At 38.6% G+C, this 18,670-nt stretch overlaps 1 protein-coding gene across 1 annotated transcript; it reads right to left on the reverse strand.

The window, feature by feature from the left end:
- Positions 1–3,427: 3,427 nt before the first annotated feature.
- On the reverse strand, positions 3,428–17,085 carry LOC140161811 (craniofacial development protein 2-like). Its single transcript, XM_072185108.1, has 3 exons — positions 16,343–17,085; positions 15,507–16,146; positions 3,428–3,454 (listed from the first exon to the last, which is right to left on the reverse strand). The coding sequence occupies exons 1-3, from the start codon at positions 17,083–17,085 to the stop codon at positions 3,428–3,430; spliced, it is 1,410 nt and encodes a 469-aa protein (XP_072041209.1).
- Between the last annotated feature and the right edge of the window lie 1,585 nt (positions 17,086–18,670).

An 18,670-nucleotide genomic window follows, 5' to 3' on the forward strand; every position in this document is an offset into this window, starting at 1 on the left:
TACATAGAACGGCTAGAAAATCAAACGCAAAATTGCTCCGTTGGATATGTGTTGGTATCAGGGGAATATGTCCCTTGTATGACAGTAATTAGTGGAAACCAGTTCAGCTTCCACTTTCAAAATATTGAGATATTACTTGAGATACGCAGTGAACATGTTAAAACGTCAACTTGTTTTGGAAGTCATTTATTTGACTTATCCGATAATATTGCTAACTGTAGTGTGAATCTTTATAGAAATCTTGTCAGGCAAAAAGAACAAATTAAGTCATATAGAACTGGTATCTGGAAGTATGATGGGTACTCCCCATCGTATATTTCATATGATGACAACTATTCGTCATTATCATCTGGAACACTTTCCTCATCATATGGTTCATATTATGGTGAGGAATATTCCTCCTCCTCATTTGTAATACCTTCCTTATCATATAGTTCATATAATGATGATGATGATGATGATGATGATGATGATGATGATGATGATGATGATGATGATGATGATGATGATGATGATGATGATGATGATGATGATGATGATGGTGGTGGTGATGATGATAATCATGATGATGGCCATTTCATTTTCGAAGTAACTTCACATTTAATTAGATGCGAATGTAAGTGTCAGGTGCCTTGCACGTGTACATTGGGTTATAGAGAATGGCGTTATTCGTGTATAGATGAAAATCACGTATCCACAGACCATGAAGCAGATTTGATAGTGTATGAACGTAATGTTGATGGTTTATCATTTGCTTACACCGGTTTGCATAATATTCAGCCAAACGCGTTTACATATCTGAGCAAACTGAAATACTTAATCTTAGACCACAACAACATTGAGATACTTCCTATAACTAGTTTTCAGAGTCTTACACAACTAGAAATACTTAATTTAGGTCATAACTCTTTGACTAATTTGACAGTTGACATATTTGATTCACTTGATAATTTGCGTTATCTTGACCTTGGCCATAATAAGATATCTATACTACGTACAAACGTGTTCGAATTATTCATCGTACGAAATAAAATGAAGAATTTATTTGATCTGAGTTATAATGACCTGGCAACCTTTTCAGATGAAATATTAACCTCACTGGAAGAAATATGGGGAACCCTGGACCTGAGTCACAATGACATGACCACATGGCCAAGTGGAATGTTTACTTCTTTAAGAGAAATATGGGGAACCCTTGACCTGAGTCATAATAAGTTGCTCAACTTGCCAGGAAGAATAAGTTCGCTTGAGATAATATGGGGAACCCTTGACCTAAGTCATAATAATATAATTGAGTTGCCAAAAGATTGGTTAAACTCTCTAAGGAAAATACGAGGAACCTTAGACTTAAGTCATAATAACATGACCGCATTGCCAAAGGGATTATTCAAACGAGTAGACCAAATAATAAATGGAACCCTTGATCTGAGTTTCAATAACTTGGTCACACTGCCAAGTGATTTATTCCCTTCATTAGAGGAACTTAAAGGAATTCTTAACCTAAGTCATAATGAATTAAATACATTACCCTATATGATATTCCCTCATTACTTACAATAGAAGGAATCTTTGACCTAAGTCATAATAACCTGATCGCTGTGTCGTATGGAATATTCGCTTCGGTTCAGAATATACATGTTGATCTTGACCTGAGTCACAATGTCGATGCCACACTGCCAGATGGTATATTCACGTCACTAGAAGAAATATGGGGTCCCATACTTGACATGAGTCACTATAACGTGACATCATTGCTAGATATAACATTCCCCTCTTTATTACGAATACTGGTTGGATCCCTTGACCTGAGTCATAGTGTTGATAATGCGACAATACCATATGGAATATTCACGTCACTTGAGGAAATATGGGGAACTCTGGACCTAAGTCATAATAATTTGACGCACTTGCGAGATGGAATATTCGCCTCACTATGGAATATTGTTGGTACCCTTGACCTGAGTTACAATGACATGATCACATTGCCGGATAGAGTATTTGCATCAGTTGTATTTCTAAAGGGGACCCTTGATCTAAGTAATAATAACTTAAACACCTTACATGGTGGAATATTCTCAGTTAGGGAAATATGGGGAACTCTCGACCTAAGTCATAATAATTTGACGCACTTGCGAGATGGAATATTCGCCTCACTATGGAATATTGTTGGTACCCTTGACCTGAGTTATAATGACATGATCACATTGCCGGATAGCGTATTTGCCTCAGTTACGTTTCTACAGGGGACCCTTGATCTAAGTAATAATAACTTAAACACCTTACATGGTGGAATATTCTCAGTTAGAGAAATATGGGGAACTCTTGACTTGAGTCATAATAAATTGACGCAATTTCCAATAGGAATATTCGCCACACTATCGAATATTGTTGGTACCCTTGACCTGAGTTACAATGACATGACCACATGGCCATATGGAACGTTTACTTTTCTAAGAGAAATATGGGGAACCCTTGACGTGAGTCATAATAAGTTGCTCAATTTGCCACAAATGAATTGGCTTGAGATAATATGGGGAACCCTTGACCTGAGTCATAATAATATCATTGAGTTGCGTTCAGACTTTTTATATTATCAAATGAAAATACCTGGAACATTAGACTTAAGTCATAATAACATGACCGCATTGCCAAATAGATTATTCGGACAAGTAGACCAAATAATAAATGGAACCCTTGATCTGAGTTTCAATAACTTGGTCACATTGCCAAGTGATTTTTTCCCTTCATTAGAGGAACTTAAAGGAACTCTTAACCTAAGTCATAATGAATTAAATACATTACCCAATGGGATATTTCCCTCATTACTTACAATAGAAGGAATCTTTGACCTAAGTCATAATAACCTGATCGCTGTGTCGTATGGAATATTCGCTTCGGTACAGAATATACATGTTGATCTTGACCTGAGTCACAATGTCGATGTCACACTGCCAGATGGTATATTCACCTCACTAGAAGAAATATGGGGTCCCATACTTGACATGAGTCACTATAACGTGACATCATTGCTAGATATAACATTCCCCTCTTTATTACGAATACTGGTTGGATCCCTTGACCTGAGTCATAGTGTTGATAGTGCGACAATACCATATGGAATATTCACGTCACTAGAGGAAATATTGGGAACTCTCGACCTAAGTCATAATAATTTGACACAATTGCAAAATGGAATATTCGCCAGACTATGGAATATTGATGGTACCCTTGACCTGAGTTACAATGACATGATCACATTGCCGGATAGAGTATTTGCCTCAGTTGTGTTTCTACAGGGGACCCTTGATCTAAGTAATAATAACTTAAACACCTTACATGGTGGAATATTCTCAGTTAGGGAAATATGGGAACTCTCGACCTAAGTCATAATAATTTGACGCAATTGTCAGATGGAATATTCGCCTCACTATGGAATATTGTTGGTACCCTTGACCTGAGTTATAATGACATGATCACATTGCCGGATAGAGTATTCGCATCAGTTACGTTTCTACAGGGGACCCTTGATCTAAGTAATAATAACTTAAACACCTTACATGATGGAATATTCTCAGTTAGGGAAGTACGGGGAACTCTTGACTTGAGTCATAACAACTTGATCACATTGCCGGATGATATATTCGCCTCAATCGGGGATATATCGGGTACCCTTTACCTGAGTTACAATGACATGATCACATTGCCGGATAGAGCATTCGCCTCAGTTACGGAAATACGAGGGACCCTTGACCTAAGTAATAATAACTTAAACACCTTGAATGATGAAATATTCTTCTCAATTAGGGAAATACGGGGAATCCTTGATTTAAGTTATAATGCCTTGACAACATTGCCTTATGAAATATTTGAAATATTCACTTCAATACGAGGAACTCTTGACTTGAGTCATAACAACTTGATCACATTGCCGGATGATATATTCCCCTCAAATGGGCAAATATCGGGAACTCTTGACCTGAGTTATAATGCCTTAATAACTTTGCCGGATGGAATATTTGCCCAAATGACGGCAAAATATGGAACCCTTGACCTGAGTCATAATAACTTAACATCATTGCCGGATAGAATATTTGCCTTAGTTGAGGATATGGCGGGAACTCTTGATCTGAGTTATAATGACTTGATAACCTTGCCGGAAGGAATATTTGCCAAAGTTAAGTATATATATTATGGAACCCTTGACCTGAGTCATAATATGTTAACCTCATTGCCGGATAGAATATTCGCCTTAGTTTTCTATATATCGGGAACTCTTACTCTTAGTTATAATGCCTTGACAACCTTGCCGGAAGGAATATTCGCCTTACTTGAACACTTGACTGTATCGGGATTTATTGACCTAAGTTATAATAACTTAATAACCCTGTCGGATGAAATATTTTGGTTTCTTTGGAAAATTGATGGATCCATTGATCTGAGTCATAATGACTTGACCTCATTGTCGTATGGAATGTTCACCGGAGTTGCGGAACTTTGGGGAAGACTTTATCTGGGTCATAATTCCTTGACCTCATTGCCGGATATGATATTCGGCCAAGTTACAATAATAATGCGATCAGGAAACCTTGACCTGAGTCATAATAGCTTGGTCTTATTACCGGATGGAATATTCGCCTCAGTTACAGAAATATGGGGAGTCCTTGACCTGAGTCATAATAACTTGGTCTTATTGCCGAATAGAATATTCACCTTAGTTACGGGAATATCGCGATTTGGAATCTTTGCCTTGAGTCTTACTTGGGGAGAACTTGACCTGAGTCATAATACATTGACCTCATTGCCGGATGGAATATTTCCCTTAGTCACAGAAATATTGCCATTCGGAACTCTTGACCTGAGTCATAATAACTTGGCCTTATTGCCGGACGGAATATTTGCCTTAATTACGAAAATATCGGGAACAATTGACCTGAGTCATAATAACTTGGCCTTATTGCCGGATGGAATATTCGCCTCGATTATGGAAATATCGGGAACCCTTGACCTGAGTCATAATAACTTGGCCTTATTGCCGGATGGAATATTCGCCTCAGTAAAGGAAATATTGGGAACCCTTGACCTGAGTCATAATAAGTTGACCTCATTGCCGCATGGAATATTCGTCTCTCTTGAGTATATACGGGGAACCCTTGAAATGAGTCATAATAACTTGACCTCATTGCCGGATGGAATATTCGCCTCAGTTACACAAATAGTGGGATTCCTTCACCTGAATTATAATAACTTGACCTCACTGCCGTATGGCATATTTAACTCAGTTACGGAAATAATTGCAGACCTTGAAATGAGTCATAATAGCTTGACCACAATGCCAAATGGAACATTCGTCTCTGTTGAGTATATATGGGGAATCCTTGACCTGAGTCATAATAACTTGACCTCATTGCCGGATGGAATATTCACCTCAGTTACGGTAATAATGGGAACCCTTGAAATGAGTCATAATAACTTGATCTCATTGCCGAATGGAATATTCAACAGACTATTCTTGTTTTATGGGGTCCTTGACCTTAGTTATAATACCCTGGTCACATTACCAGTTAAAGTATTCACTTCAATGCAAGATCTACTATCGCTTGATCTGAGTCACAATAATTTGACCACATTGCCAGGTGACACAACTTGATAAATTGCTGTTACTAAGACTGGATAGTAATCAGTTGAAGATAATTTCATCTTTAAATTTCAGTTCTCTCTCAATGTTAAAAGTATTTCATTTAAGCAAGAATTCCATACACCAATGTCCACATGATTTATTTAAGTTTACTTTAAATTTGTCAATTTTAGATATGTCCAAAAACAGTTTGCAAACTATTCCGTACGGTATATTTGAAACTCTTGACGTATTGAGTTATTTGAATATAAGCACAAACGTGCTGACAGCTCTACCTTCATTTGGAACATTAGCAAACTTGCTGGTATTGGATATTAGTGAGAACCGACTTAAAAACTTAACATCAAAAACGTTTCATGGATTGGGAGAAATACAGTATCTGTTTCTTTCTAATAATCAAATTTTAGAACTACCGCTTAATATTTTCTTCATTTACATAACCTTCGTGTTTTAAACATCTCTGAAAATGATATCCAAAAATTGAGTATAAAGCCTTCTATAACAGTGTTGAAACCATTGACCTCAGAGGAAATGATTTGTACAAAATAACGCATGAATCTTTTAATAATTTACGAAGTTCTACAGTTTTGGTAGATGCATTTTCAACCTGTTGTTTTATTGATACAGCAGAATGTACATGTATATCTCAAGAAACACGCCCAGAATATCTAACTTGCAATAGAATGTTGCCTGATTACTCTATCAGGATTTCGATGTGGATTATTGGACTATTCGCATGTGTATCAAATGGAATTGCTTATTACTTGCGATCACGTAAAAGTCAAACAAACAAGGTTCAAGCCCTGCTGATATCAAACCTGTCATTGTCAGACTTCCTCATGGGAGTCAACATGCTCATTTTAGTTATTAGTGACCTCTACTATGAGCAATTCTTTCCATCATATGCCCATATCTGGCGTCAAGGGTTTGCTTGTAAACTGGCTGCTTTTTTGTCAATAGTGTCTAGTGAGGGATCTGTATTTTTATTACCTTGATAAGTGCTGATCGTATGTTGGCAACAAAATACCCATTTGGTGGTCACCGATTAACAACAAATCTGGCTCGAATTTGTATTGCATTCGCTTGGTTGGTAGCCATATTGATTAGTGCCATTTCCATTGCTTTTGCAAGTGACGACGGTGAAATCTTTGGTATTTCTGAAGTATGCATTGGTATCCCAATAATTCGCCGAGACTCAACTCAGTTGAAGGATGATCACATAAAGATTAATCTGACCGGTAATATGTTGACAAACCCAATCGCATCGGTGGGAGCAAACAGGGCGTTGGTAGAAAATATCCTTTATACGCCTCATCAACCTCAGGATATTGAAAAAATGGCTTTTAATTTTACTACAGGTCTAAATGATAATTTAACTGAACAAAATATCACTTATACATATGCTGACATTACAGGCAGCCGCATGTCCCAATTGCTTTCCATTGTGATATTTATCGGGGTTAACTGTTTATGTTGTATTGTAGTAGCAGTTTGTTATGTAGAAATATTTCGAATTGAACGAAATTCATCAAAACAGGCAGATAAATCGCTAAGCATAAAGAATGAACTTCGCATGGCTAAGAACATGTTCTTGATTGTTTTTACAGACTTCTGTTGTTGGGTGCCCTTGTGTATCGTGTGTATCCTTGCCCAGGGTAAAGTCATTGAGATATCACCAGAAATGTATGCATGGATAGTAGGCTTCATACTACCTATAAATGCATCTATTAATCCATTTTTGTACGTGATTTATGGTGAGATATCAGATTATTGGAAGAAGAAAAGGCAAGCTAGAAATGTAAGGGAATAAATAGATTTAGAAATGGAGGAGGGCCGCGCTAAGGGAGAACTAGTCAAAAATATTCAAGACCTTGTGATAAGTGGATAAAAATGTGGATCGCGTTATCATTACTACTGTGATAAATCTATATATTGTTGCTTACTATATGCGTGTGACGAGTAATTTCTTAAGAACTTGATATTAAGTCGATAAAGGAGTAATTTAAGTGCATTTAGAGCACAATTAAATATAATCATTGCTTTGGGGTAATATTTTGAGTCGAACTCCCGACTAGAAACCAGTGCCTATGGGATGGGTATGACATGACTTCCCATGTTCTCAGGTATGCTACTGCAAACATAAAAGCTGTGTACAAGACACTAACAAAGGTTAGGAATAACCCTGGTCCTTCATTGTATGTCAAAGATTGAAATGTATGATAAGATTGATATTGTTGATGTTAGTGTGTAAAAAATATCCATTGAAATATACTCATCTAGTATGTGTTGATAATACACGACCTTGTAAAGCAATTATAGCGACCACAAACATTGTTATGGGATTGTTATAAGAATTATGCACATTCTATTTGGTGTTAATTGTGGAAAAATTATGTACAAGTATTTGCATAGTAATATTATTATTATTAGTGTTAAGTAGGCGCGTATGTTGTGAGAAATAGATAATGTATACAAGCGTTCTCACAGCATACTTAAGGAAGTACTACACCCCTGCCCAATTTTGTGCCTATTTTTGCATTTTTCTCAAAAATTATAGCGCATTGGTGACATGTAAGATATGTATATTATTGGGGCAAAGACTGCAATTACTGCACTGAAAATTCAGCAACTCCAGCAACTCAAGGCAAGTAGTTATTTATTGATCAAATATTGGCTTTCCCTCATTTTTCACTGTAACTCCACAACCGTTGTCTGTAATGAAATAAAATTTCCAGTGCAGTAGTTGTAGTCCTTGTCCCTATAATATACATATCTTACTTGTCACCAATGCGCTATAACTTTTGACAAAAATGCAAAAATAGGCACAAAATTGGGCAGGGGTGTAGTACCCCCTTAAGTAATTATAAGAGTAAAAAATTGTGTACTTTTAATATTGATATTACCATCGTCTTAATTGTGACTGTTATTGTGTTAATATTATGTGGAAAATGTCATATGTGCAGATTTAAACATGCATGCAAGTCTATGTGAATCCTCTTAATTGCAAAACAAAATCCGATTCAGGTGACGAAATTTTTTTTTAAACCATAAAAAAAAACACGTTCTACGGGCCGACCGAAGTAGGGTCGGTGGGGCGTTTTTCCCTAAAGTCTTAAATTACCCTAAAATCACCAAGATCGGAAACAATCTGAAAGAAATTTGGCAAACATATTTTCTAAAATTGTTCGGCCGGGCCCGTAGAACAAGGTTTTTACGTCGCCTTATATGTAATCATTTTGTAACCATAGTCCATGTGTATAAGAGTGTATATTTGTGTTTTAAGGGTTATGTAATTAACAACAAATATGCTAAATCGTTTCCATCATATAGAATTTTTTTTTAATGTATTCATTTTCGAGTTAATTCGCTATCAAAAACCTCGTTGAAGAAGCATCATTGATTCCAGTAAAAAATTCCAGGCAGCGAACTTGAGTCTACAAGACTAAGACTGAAGTGTAAAATTTAACGTGATGAAAAGAGGGAAACCGAAATGGACCACGTGGACCTCTTAGGTCTTGTATTTTGGAAGGCTGCATTATTTTGATAAGGCTAAATGGAAACTTTCCAGTACTTGAGTTTGTACTCAGATAACATGCTATGTACATGAGACAGAACTTTTGTGGTCGAAACCTGCTCTTGGCTGTTGTGACATGGGTCCTTCCTGAGCCGGTGGGTGTGCGTGCATGCAAAGTGACATGTCTGGTGACATGTCTGTCTTCTATTTTGGGATTGCAACTAAGACAGCAACCATGAGCAGAATATCAATGTTATCTTTCATTAAGAGAAATCCAAAAACATTCTTTCCCCAGTTATCGTCCCATAACAATGGCCTATGGCCTATGGCGAATACTACATTAATTCGCTATTTGGAGAATCTTTGAGCGCGAATATGGACAAACCATTATTTTGTCTGTCAATTTACTGAAATTTGGGACTATTCAACATCAAGATATTATCTTTATTTGACTGACGCATCAATGGGGAGCTCAAGTTTGCTGTGAAACATGCGTGAAGTATTGGAAATGGCAGATTATTCAAGAATCAACCTGTTACAGAAGAAAAACCTCCAGGAGGATTGGAAAACACTTCGCAACAGAAGAGTTTTTAGTTTTAAGATATTTATAAAATGAACCATTTTGCGCTATGGAAATTCAAAATATTATTATCCAAATATTAAAATATATTGGTCTATTCATGAATATCTCCTTCCATTAATGTTTTCCCATGCAAGCCGGAGGGAATTTGCATACCCGCCCATTCTACGACATTTTGGTTGGTTTATTCGCCGTCGAAGTGACGTTATAATCGGATTAACTACCGTAGCAAAAGATTTGGAGTAGATCACCCTGCACTAGAAACAGGTTGCACTCTTACAGATTACACTCACTTTCTTTATCCCTGTTCTTTGGCATCTATGGTTCATGCATAAGTCCGCGTGAACATATGTAGTGCATGGCGATCTATTTGTGACACGATCTGGTCCATGGGGGCCAAAGGAGGTATTGAGTTATTGTAATTATTACATTACACATACAAGAGGCTATCATTTACTGAAAACACCAAAGGTCTAGCATACTTGGTTCTAATGTTATGAAGTTTTTTGATGTCTATTTTGTTATGTATTTTATTGTTTTTACCTTTATCTTAGTTTCAAATTTGCCGCCTTTGGCCCCCTTGGACCAGATCATGTCACATTTGAAAATTATATTAATCTAGTTAGTCTGACAATTACGTTACTTCGACGCCGAATTAATGTTTTTTCAACCATTATGTTGGCATGGAATAAAACCAGTCAGCACGCGAGATTCAGCCATAAGTCTACATAATATTATTTCTCGTATTATTATACTGGACATAAAAATACATTTGCCAACATAGTGACCTATTTTGCATTGTGGGTAGAACATTAAAGGAAGACTCCGGCAATCACAACATTATGGAAATAATTATCAAGCACATATATTGAACACAAAGACGCATAAAAACAACCGTTTCTCAGCACGCGATATTCAAAATTCCCGGGCGCCAAAATTGTCAAGTGCAATAACATCCTTGTATACAATGAAGGCTGACGACAATTGAGCACAAATAACCATGACGTCATTGAACCAGACAGTTCGTGCTTGATTATTATTTCTCTAACATAATAAGTCATAATGTTGTGATTACAGGAGACTTCCTTTAAAATAAGTCTGAATCGAAATGTACTAGAAACACTATGGCCGTGGTCACGAAGGTGGTATATCATTTCTACTCACTTCCTGTTACCCGCCAGTGGCGTATCGTCATAGGGACACGTGCCACCCACCACCAATCGAATGCAAAATTTACAACATCCAGTAGGAAAATTGCCATAAAACGGCTTGTGCCACCCTCCATCAGTCCCATCCCCAAACATGATGACCCACGCTACGCCACTGGTTCCCGTGTTGCTCTATGAACTTGAACTCTCACCCTCCTGATCTGGGGCATTTCCGTCTCTCTATCTCTCTATCTCATCTTCCCTATGGCTAGCTGCGTGCGTATGAATTGGTCATTATATTAATTAAAATGTTAAACATTAGAGTCACCTTTTATCTGATATTGTTATTGATGGTTGTAAGTGTTGTAGATCAATATTAAACATACGTAAATATAATATTTTGTTCCGTTGTTGTCTCTTGGTGTGAATATGGGCGTAGGCTTTATAACCTCTTCGGTAACACGGTATGTTCCATTGATTTGAGGTGTCCGAGATTCTAGTGCCCATAAACCAAACAAGATGTCCGCTGACGGTCTACAGAGATTAGAGTGACGTTTACCCAACCAGTCGTATTATTTCCAGTACCTCACTAGTCAAGTAAAACCAATTAAAAGCAGAAATCTCGTTATCACAATATTACACCCGGGTTTCATTTATTGTAATATAATTATAATTGAAGACCAGAGAGCAAGAAGTACTAAAGTTTTATGTGGTGTTTTGAGTTATAACCCTAGTTTTAAATTAGTGTAGGAAGTTAATGGAAAGAGGTATAAACATCTCAAAAAAAGTAACTAACCCCTTTAAATAATGACCTTTATTCAAACATGGGTGATTGTATTATAAATCTGCAAAAAGCGTTGGAAGCAGAATTTATTCCTGCACATTTTGATACCTCATTTGACTAAATATTGACGTCACAGCGTACATTTCAGTCAATGTAACCCAAAATTTGAAAGTTGCAGTAAATTGTACTGATTTTGTATTCAGTGTAAATTAATGGAAGGACATCTGTGTAATGATATCTGAGTGTTTTTGTATTGTAAAAATGTGTATGTAAGTGCAACTTTCAAATCTGGACCTTACTACATTAAATTGACCGGTGTTTTATTGTTTTCTGGGCTGTCGTATCAAATGAGGTATCAAAATACGCATAAATACATTCTGCTTCCAACGCATTTTACAGATTTGTAATACAATAACCCCCTTTTGAATAATGGCCATTATTTAAGGGGGGTTAGTTACTTTTTCTGAGATGTTTATGACTGACATACATGTATTGCATGTTTATAGGAAATGAACTTTGGGAAGATATGACGTGAAAAAATGTGATCCGGGCAAATTGATTATCAGATAAATGATTTAATATATTGATTTTGGACTTTTTACCCTCAAATTGGAGTAATACACATTTTTCATGGCTAAAAATCATCAAAGACTTCCTAAAATTGCTTTAAAAAAGTGGATTAAACAATTAAAAAAAAACTCGCGCCCAAACGACCTAAGCTAACCGATCCTTTGCGCTCATTTTAGTGATAAATGTGTACCCCCAGCAACTTACTCGGGGGTAGGACCAGCCATCAAAGATGACCATAGGGGGGTGAGGCCCCAATGATTTTCATTTCGCTGCTGTAAAGTTATTCCAAGAGCTACTGACCTACACTACACTCTTAAAAATACGGGGTCAAAATTTTATTTTATTTATAACATTCGGCCGAAGCCAGGCTAAGACCAATAGTGCTCAGAGGCTACTAAATTGCCATCCGAATATGACGGGACAGGGATATGGGAAGAGGTCCGATTTTAGATGCAGGAGAAAAACCGGAGCACCTGGAGAAAAACGTGCGAGGAAGAGTATGGATCGGCACCGACAAAAAATAAATTGACCCCATTTCATTGCAAACAACCACTTTTGTAGTCAAAAGGAACCTCTAAAGTGGTCGTTTGCAATGAAACGGTGTCAATCTATTTTTCGTCGGTGTATATTTGACCCCGTATTTTTAAGTGTGTAGTGGAAACTTAAAATGAAAATTCTTTCAAAGCGATAGGAATTGGACCAAACTATGAAAATTGAAAATTTTATCATTTCTAAGAAATTTTCTCATCCAAATGAATGAGACATAGTAATTAACGTGTCAACAACCTGTCACAGATGGTTGTTTGACACTGAAATTAAAATGAACTTCAATTTTCTCACAAGGAATTATTATGATTACTTTGTTTCGATTCAAAACACGTACATTGCGTTATTTGTGTCCAAATGGGAAAATATAAAATATAAGGAAGCCAAAACCAGTATCTTGAGACATTGGTAATTTTATAATCTCCCAAATTTCATTATTGATCATAATTGTTCAAAAAAAATTGAATCGATAAATTCCGCCGTCGTAGGTGACATCTGAAATTTGAAAATTAGATAAAGAGCAACCTTTAAAGGGGAAAAATCGGCGACAATGAGACTCGAACTCTAGACCTCATGATCACAAAGCACTAAACGAAACCACTACATTGTAGTACAGCCGTTGTCAGTCGTGCAAATTTGTTTATAATAAGTATAACAGGTAGATGGCCTAAAGCCGAGTTCACATAGGAGTAAATTATTCGGGTATACGGTGCACGTTTTGCAGGGCACACGAATAGCTTAATACCGGGTCACATAAAAGTGCGTATAATCTAGTAAAGATGGGTTGACTTTTGATGTCATTGCCTCGCAGTATGCGCACGCATCATCACAATGTCCATTGTTTTATGCCTGGCAGTATGCACGCGCATAATATCTTGTTCAGGGCCCGTACTTTTAAACCTCCCGCCACATCATAATAAGGCTATTGAACAGTGTAGTGGTTGTACAAGGGAGACACTGTTGCAGTATCCGGGAGCTGAAAATTACCTTTGCCAACACCTGCAACCCCGGTTGCAAATAATCAGTGTTTAACATGCTGTTTCTGGTGTGGGATTTCCCTTTGGGTGCTCTCAGGTGCGGGCTGGTATTTTACCAGAGTGAGGGAATGAGCTACCTCTGCCTCCCTAGCTCAGTTGATGAACATGACAGCTTTAGGGCGGAGTAAACCATCAGGTTCAACGGCCAGTATGTTCAAATGTCTTGGCCATTTGATTTTGCTACTGCAACGATGTAGACAGTACAGCCAGCGACACAATCATGATGAGATATTGCTCCGTTCTTTCCCCTTTTAGTTACTCATATCTTGGTGTTCGTGGCATTTGTTAGATTAGGTTTAATACCAGGTCTTTCAAGAGCACTTGTGAGTTATGTTCCGGCCGGACTGTGTCCTTAAACTGCCGGAGATCATTTCATTCGGCTGCGAAGCAGGCGACTACAAAGTTTCTCCATGTAATACGATCTGAAGCCAAAGTGGCAATGGCATCTGGCAGTAGAAAGTTGTCGAAATCCCCCAACAGTTTTTGCACATAAGACAAGTAGGATGTTATTTGCCTTCCAGGTCTTCTTTGATCATGTAATGGGGTGTAGAGAGCATTATCTTCTGCATGGTTCATCTTCCTGCATCCTCAGGATATGTCCCGGGAATCGTAGTTGTCGTGATCTGACAGAGTTGATAAGAGGCACAGTGTTGGTGATGGTATAGACCCTTTCATTACTAACATGGTCAGTGCGCTTGATGTTCAGCATTATCCTGTGACATGATGTACCAAAAGCGTTGATCTTATTTTCCATGTCATAGAGCAATACTGTAACACAAGTGGTGTGAAACAGCTTGACTTTTGTTGCAACAGTGATTGTTGGACTTCGTCGGGAGAGGTCACTGGTGCTAGAGCCCATCATGGAACCAAGATATTTTAAATCAGTGACATACTTGATGGGATCTCCGTATACTTGGAGTGGTGGCTGAGGATTGCAGTTGATGGTCATGTACTCAGTTTTGGGAACACTGATGACAAGACCCAGGCTTTCTGCTGCAGCCGCTGTTCTGGTCAGCTGTGCCTGTGACCGCGGGATGGAAGATTCAAGCAAGGCAATATCATCAGCGAAATCCAAGTCGTTCAAAACCTTGGCAGGATAACGCCTGGAGCGACGCGGGTGTGTTTCAACACCACTGTTAGTCCCCTCGGTAGCCATCGTCATCAAATAGTCGATGAGAACAATGAATAGGAATGGGGCTAGAACATTCCCCTGCAATACTCCAGTAGTCACTAGGAAGGGATCCCAGATATTCCCATCTACCAATACGGCACTTTGCGAATTTGTATACAGTACACGTATTGCCTTTACGATCCTCTCTGGGATACCATAGTGCCGCAAAACAGAAAACATCATCTTCCTGTTGATTGAATCAAAGGCATTCTTGAAGTCAATGAATGTTATAGTTAGTGGAAAGCTTCCATGATTCTACGGAGGATATGCGTTTGCTGTGCACAGCTTCTGCCTGGTCCAAATCCGGCCTGGTTACTTCTTATTACAGGATCAACATGGTCCCTAATTCTATTCAGTAGGATCCTATTATACACCTTAGCTGCAACTGACATCAGTGTGATTCCTCTATAGTTTTTCATGAGGCTGAGGTCTCCTTTCTTTGGAAGGGGAATAATAACATTGGTAATCCACTGTTCCGTTGGCGTAAGCTTTGTAAAAACTTCTACGCAGAATATGTCTACCATAGTTTCACCACCACCCTGGAGTGCCTCGGCGGTAATCGCACAGTCCAGACCAGCAGCTTTGTTTGTTTTCATTGCTTGAATGGCCTTTCTTGTCTCTTCCAAGGTAGGGGGATCAGCACAAATAGGCAAGTCCTGGTTGGCGGGTGGTAGGAGATCAGATGTTGGTGGTCCATTGTCATTGTTCAGCAAGGCACAGAAGTAGTCCTTCCACTCAGCAAGTAGTTCTTTGTCACTTGAGGGGATTGTCCCATTTCTCTTCTTCACTTTGGGGTTTGATCTGTTCTTCTTCCCAGAGATGTCATGGATTATTTTGCATGTGGTGTTGTAATTGCCATTTTCATTTGCTACTTGCAGGTCTTCCATCTGCCTGTGTATAGAGGCAAGTTCATCAGCCCTATATGACTGGGTGTTGAGCACTTCTCTGGCGTGGCGATTTCTAACAAGTAGATATGTCTTCTTGGCTGCATCTCTTTCTGATCTCAACTTGAGGGTCTTGTCTGTCACCCAACTTGGCATTCCACAAGGGCTACATTTTCCAACAACCTTTTCTGCGACTTCTTGTACTGCTTTCTCAATTATTTCATACCTCTCGGAAATTGGTGACTGGTTGTTGTCATCACACTGGAGGACCTGGAATCTGTTTGAAAGTTCAATCTGGAAACGGTTCTTAGTAGGAGCATGAAGCAGCTTCTTCCAGTTGTACTTAGGCCTTCTTACAAGGTTTACCTTGGGTGGTTCGGAGACTTGTGTGCAGTCGTATGCTGAGTATTCGATGGTCTGAATCCAGCTCTACAGAGTTATAAGCTCTGCAATTGCGCAGGGAATTAACCCACTTGCTGTTGACAAGGATGTGGTCCAGTTGGTGTTTTGAGCCCGTTGGGTGCATCCATGTCCAGATACGACTTTTGGGTTGGGGAAATCTTGATTGTGAAGGACGGAGCTTGAATTCCTGGCATAAATTCACTAGTCTCTCTCCATTGTCATTTGTTGTATCATAAAAACAATGAGGACCAACCACAGCTGGATGAGATACATGGCTATCTTGGCCAATTCTGGCATTGAAATCACCAATGACGAGGTGGATGTTGTGCCTCTTCACCTTTTCAAGATGGTCTTCTAGTAGATTATAGAAACTGTCCTTTTCTCCTGAGGTTGCTGATTCAGTTGGGGCATAAATAATTGTAACCGTAAGCTGTGGATTCCCGTTAAAAGAAGCTGTCAGTATTCTTTGTTTGATGGTCTGCACGCTCTGAAGACACCTATGGATGTGCCTTGACATCAGAAGTCCAACACCTCCCTGCCTCTGGTCTGTGGCAGAACTGTAAATAAGTACCCAGTTCTTGTCGTCTGACCATAATTCGTCAGTGAGGGATGATGTAATAAGACGGTGTTCTTGCACATCGACAATGTCGACGCCTGCATCGCTACAATCCGTAAATAGTTGATGGGTATTTCCTTGTTGGTGTAGTTTACGCACATTGTAGGTGGATACTACAAGTGGTTTGAAGGTAGGTAGACGAGACATATCGGGACCAACAGTCTGTGATGGTGTGCCAGGTTCCCGCTGGCCCGTCATAGAGTCAGAAGAAGACGTCTGCCCAGCTACCTTCGATCTAGTATTTGGATATTTGTTTGTAGTTTTCGTAATCATTAGTTTGTCAGACTTATTTTAGTCCTTGTCTGACAACTGAACGGGTGATCAGCCCTGAACAGCATATTTCCGGAGGCAACAGCAGCCGAAATCCATATATTTAGTGGCACGCCCCTGGCCCAGAATACGTTGGCCAGTGAAGTTATTTGACCTATGGTGACATGTTCAACACCATCCTGTTGACCGTTGGAATAACATAATCATTCTCATCCGCTCTTTAGCCGTTGAGAGTTGTACTCTTCATCCGCCATTGGAATATGTGGTTCCAAACTATTTGAACCATAGCTGGATTAGATGAAGGATTCTGAGTGGACACTGAATGGATAAAGGCTATAGTAAAGTGAGACATGGCAGAACACCTTGGAACTAAGACTAAACCTACCAAAATACAACACATGGTTTAACCACACTGTTCTCCAGCAGTTTAAGGAACAAGTCCAGCCGGCACATAACTCACAAGGTGCTCTTGAGAGACCAGTATTAACCCTAATCTATCAAAGCCATGGAACACCTCCTATGCTCTTTATACAATATTCAGCACTAAACAAGTGAAATCCAACACCAGAAACATCACTGATTCTTTGCAACCGGGGTTGCAGGTGTTGGCAAAGGTAATTTTCAGCTCCCCGACACTGCAGCAGTGTCTCCCTTAAGGTTATTAATTATTTTGAACTGTTGTGATTTGGTAGTTCACAGCATGTTACGAATGGGAGTGAGCTTTGGCAAAAATTGCATTGCTCAATTCATAGCGAGCGTGTAGAAGAATTAAAATATCACAGATATACTTTTATAGGTGCTGCGGTTCTTGAGTTACGTTGTGAAGAGGGCTGAAACAACAACACTTTTGTAAAACGTACATAACTAATTAACAACAATAAATGAAGCAAGTTTGCAGAGTATACAATTTGTAGAATGAACTTTTGCAAAACATGAAGGAGTTAATTTTCAATAATATATTGATCTAGATAATGAAAATCGCTTTTTCGGTTGCTTCGACCAACAATACCTCGTCTACCCTTAACCGGAGAACAGTGCGGTAAGATCGGGTGCTGTTTTTCTGGTAGGGCTAGTTTAGTTCCAAGGTCTCTTGCCATGAGCATCAAGCTCCATCTGTTTTCTTGAGTATTCTAAGGGGACAAGGACGGTAGTGATTCTCTTCATATGTGACCGTTCACGGCGAATGAGCCGTAAATTCCTCCCCGGTCAATTTTGTTTTATTTCGTGTTTAAAAATAAACATCATAAACTTAAAAATGGTATATCATTTGACTTCAAACGATATCCAGAAGCGGGGTTATGGTTTGTTAAACTTTGCTCCTTCAACAAAATTATAGCTTTTTACGTTTTTACATGTGTCTCTTTTTCCACATTGCTGACAATAAATATCAAACAGTCATAATTGGCGGTCATTTCAAATCACCCCCAAGCCAACGAGGTTTAAGAAAGTTCTTTCATTGTTAATTGTTGTTATGCATACCTGTACAAAATACAATGCCTGGTAACCCACCACT

The sequence above is a fragment of the Amphiura filiformis genome, chromosome 10, assembly GCF_039555335.1.
Source record: "Amphiura filiformis chromosome 10, Afil_fr2py, whole genome shotgun sequence".
In the NCBI taxonomy this organism is placed as follows: Eukaryota; Metazoa; Echinodermata; class Ophiuroidea; order Amphilepidida; family Amphiuridae; genus Amphiura; species Amphiura filiformis.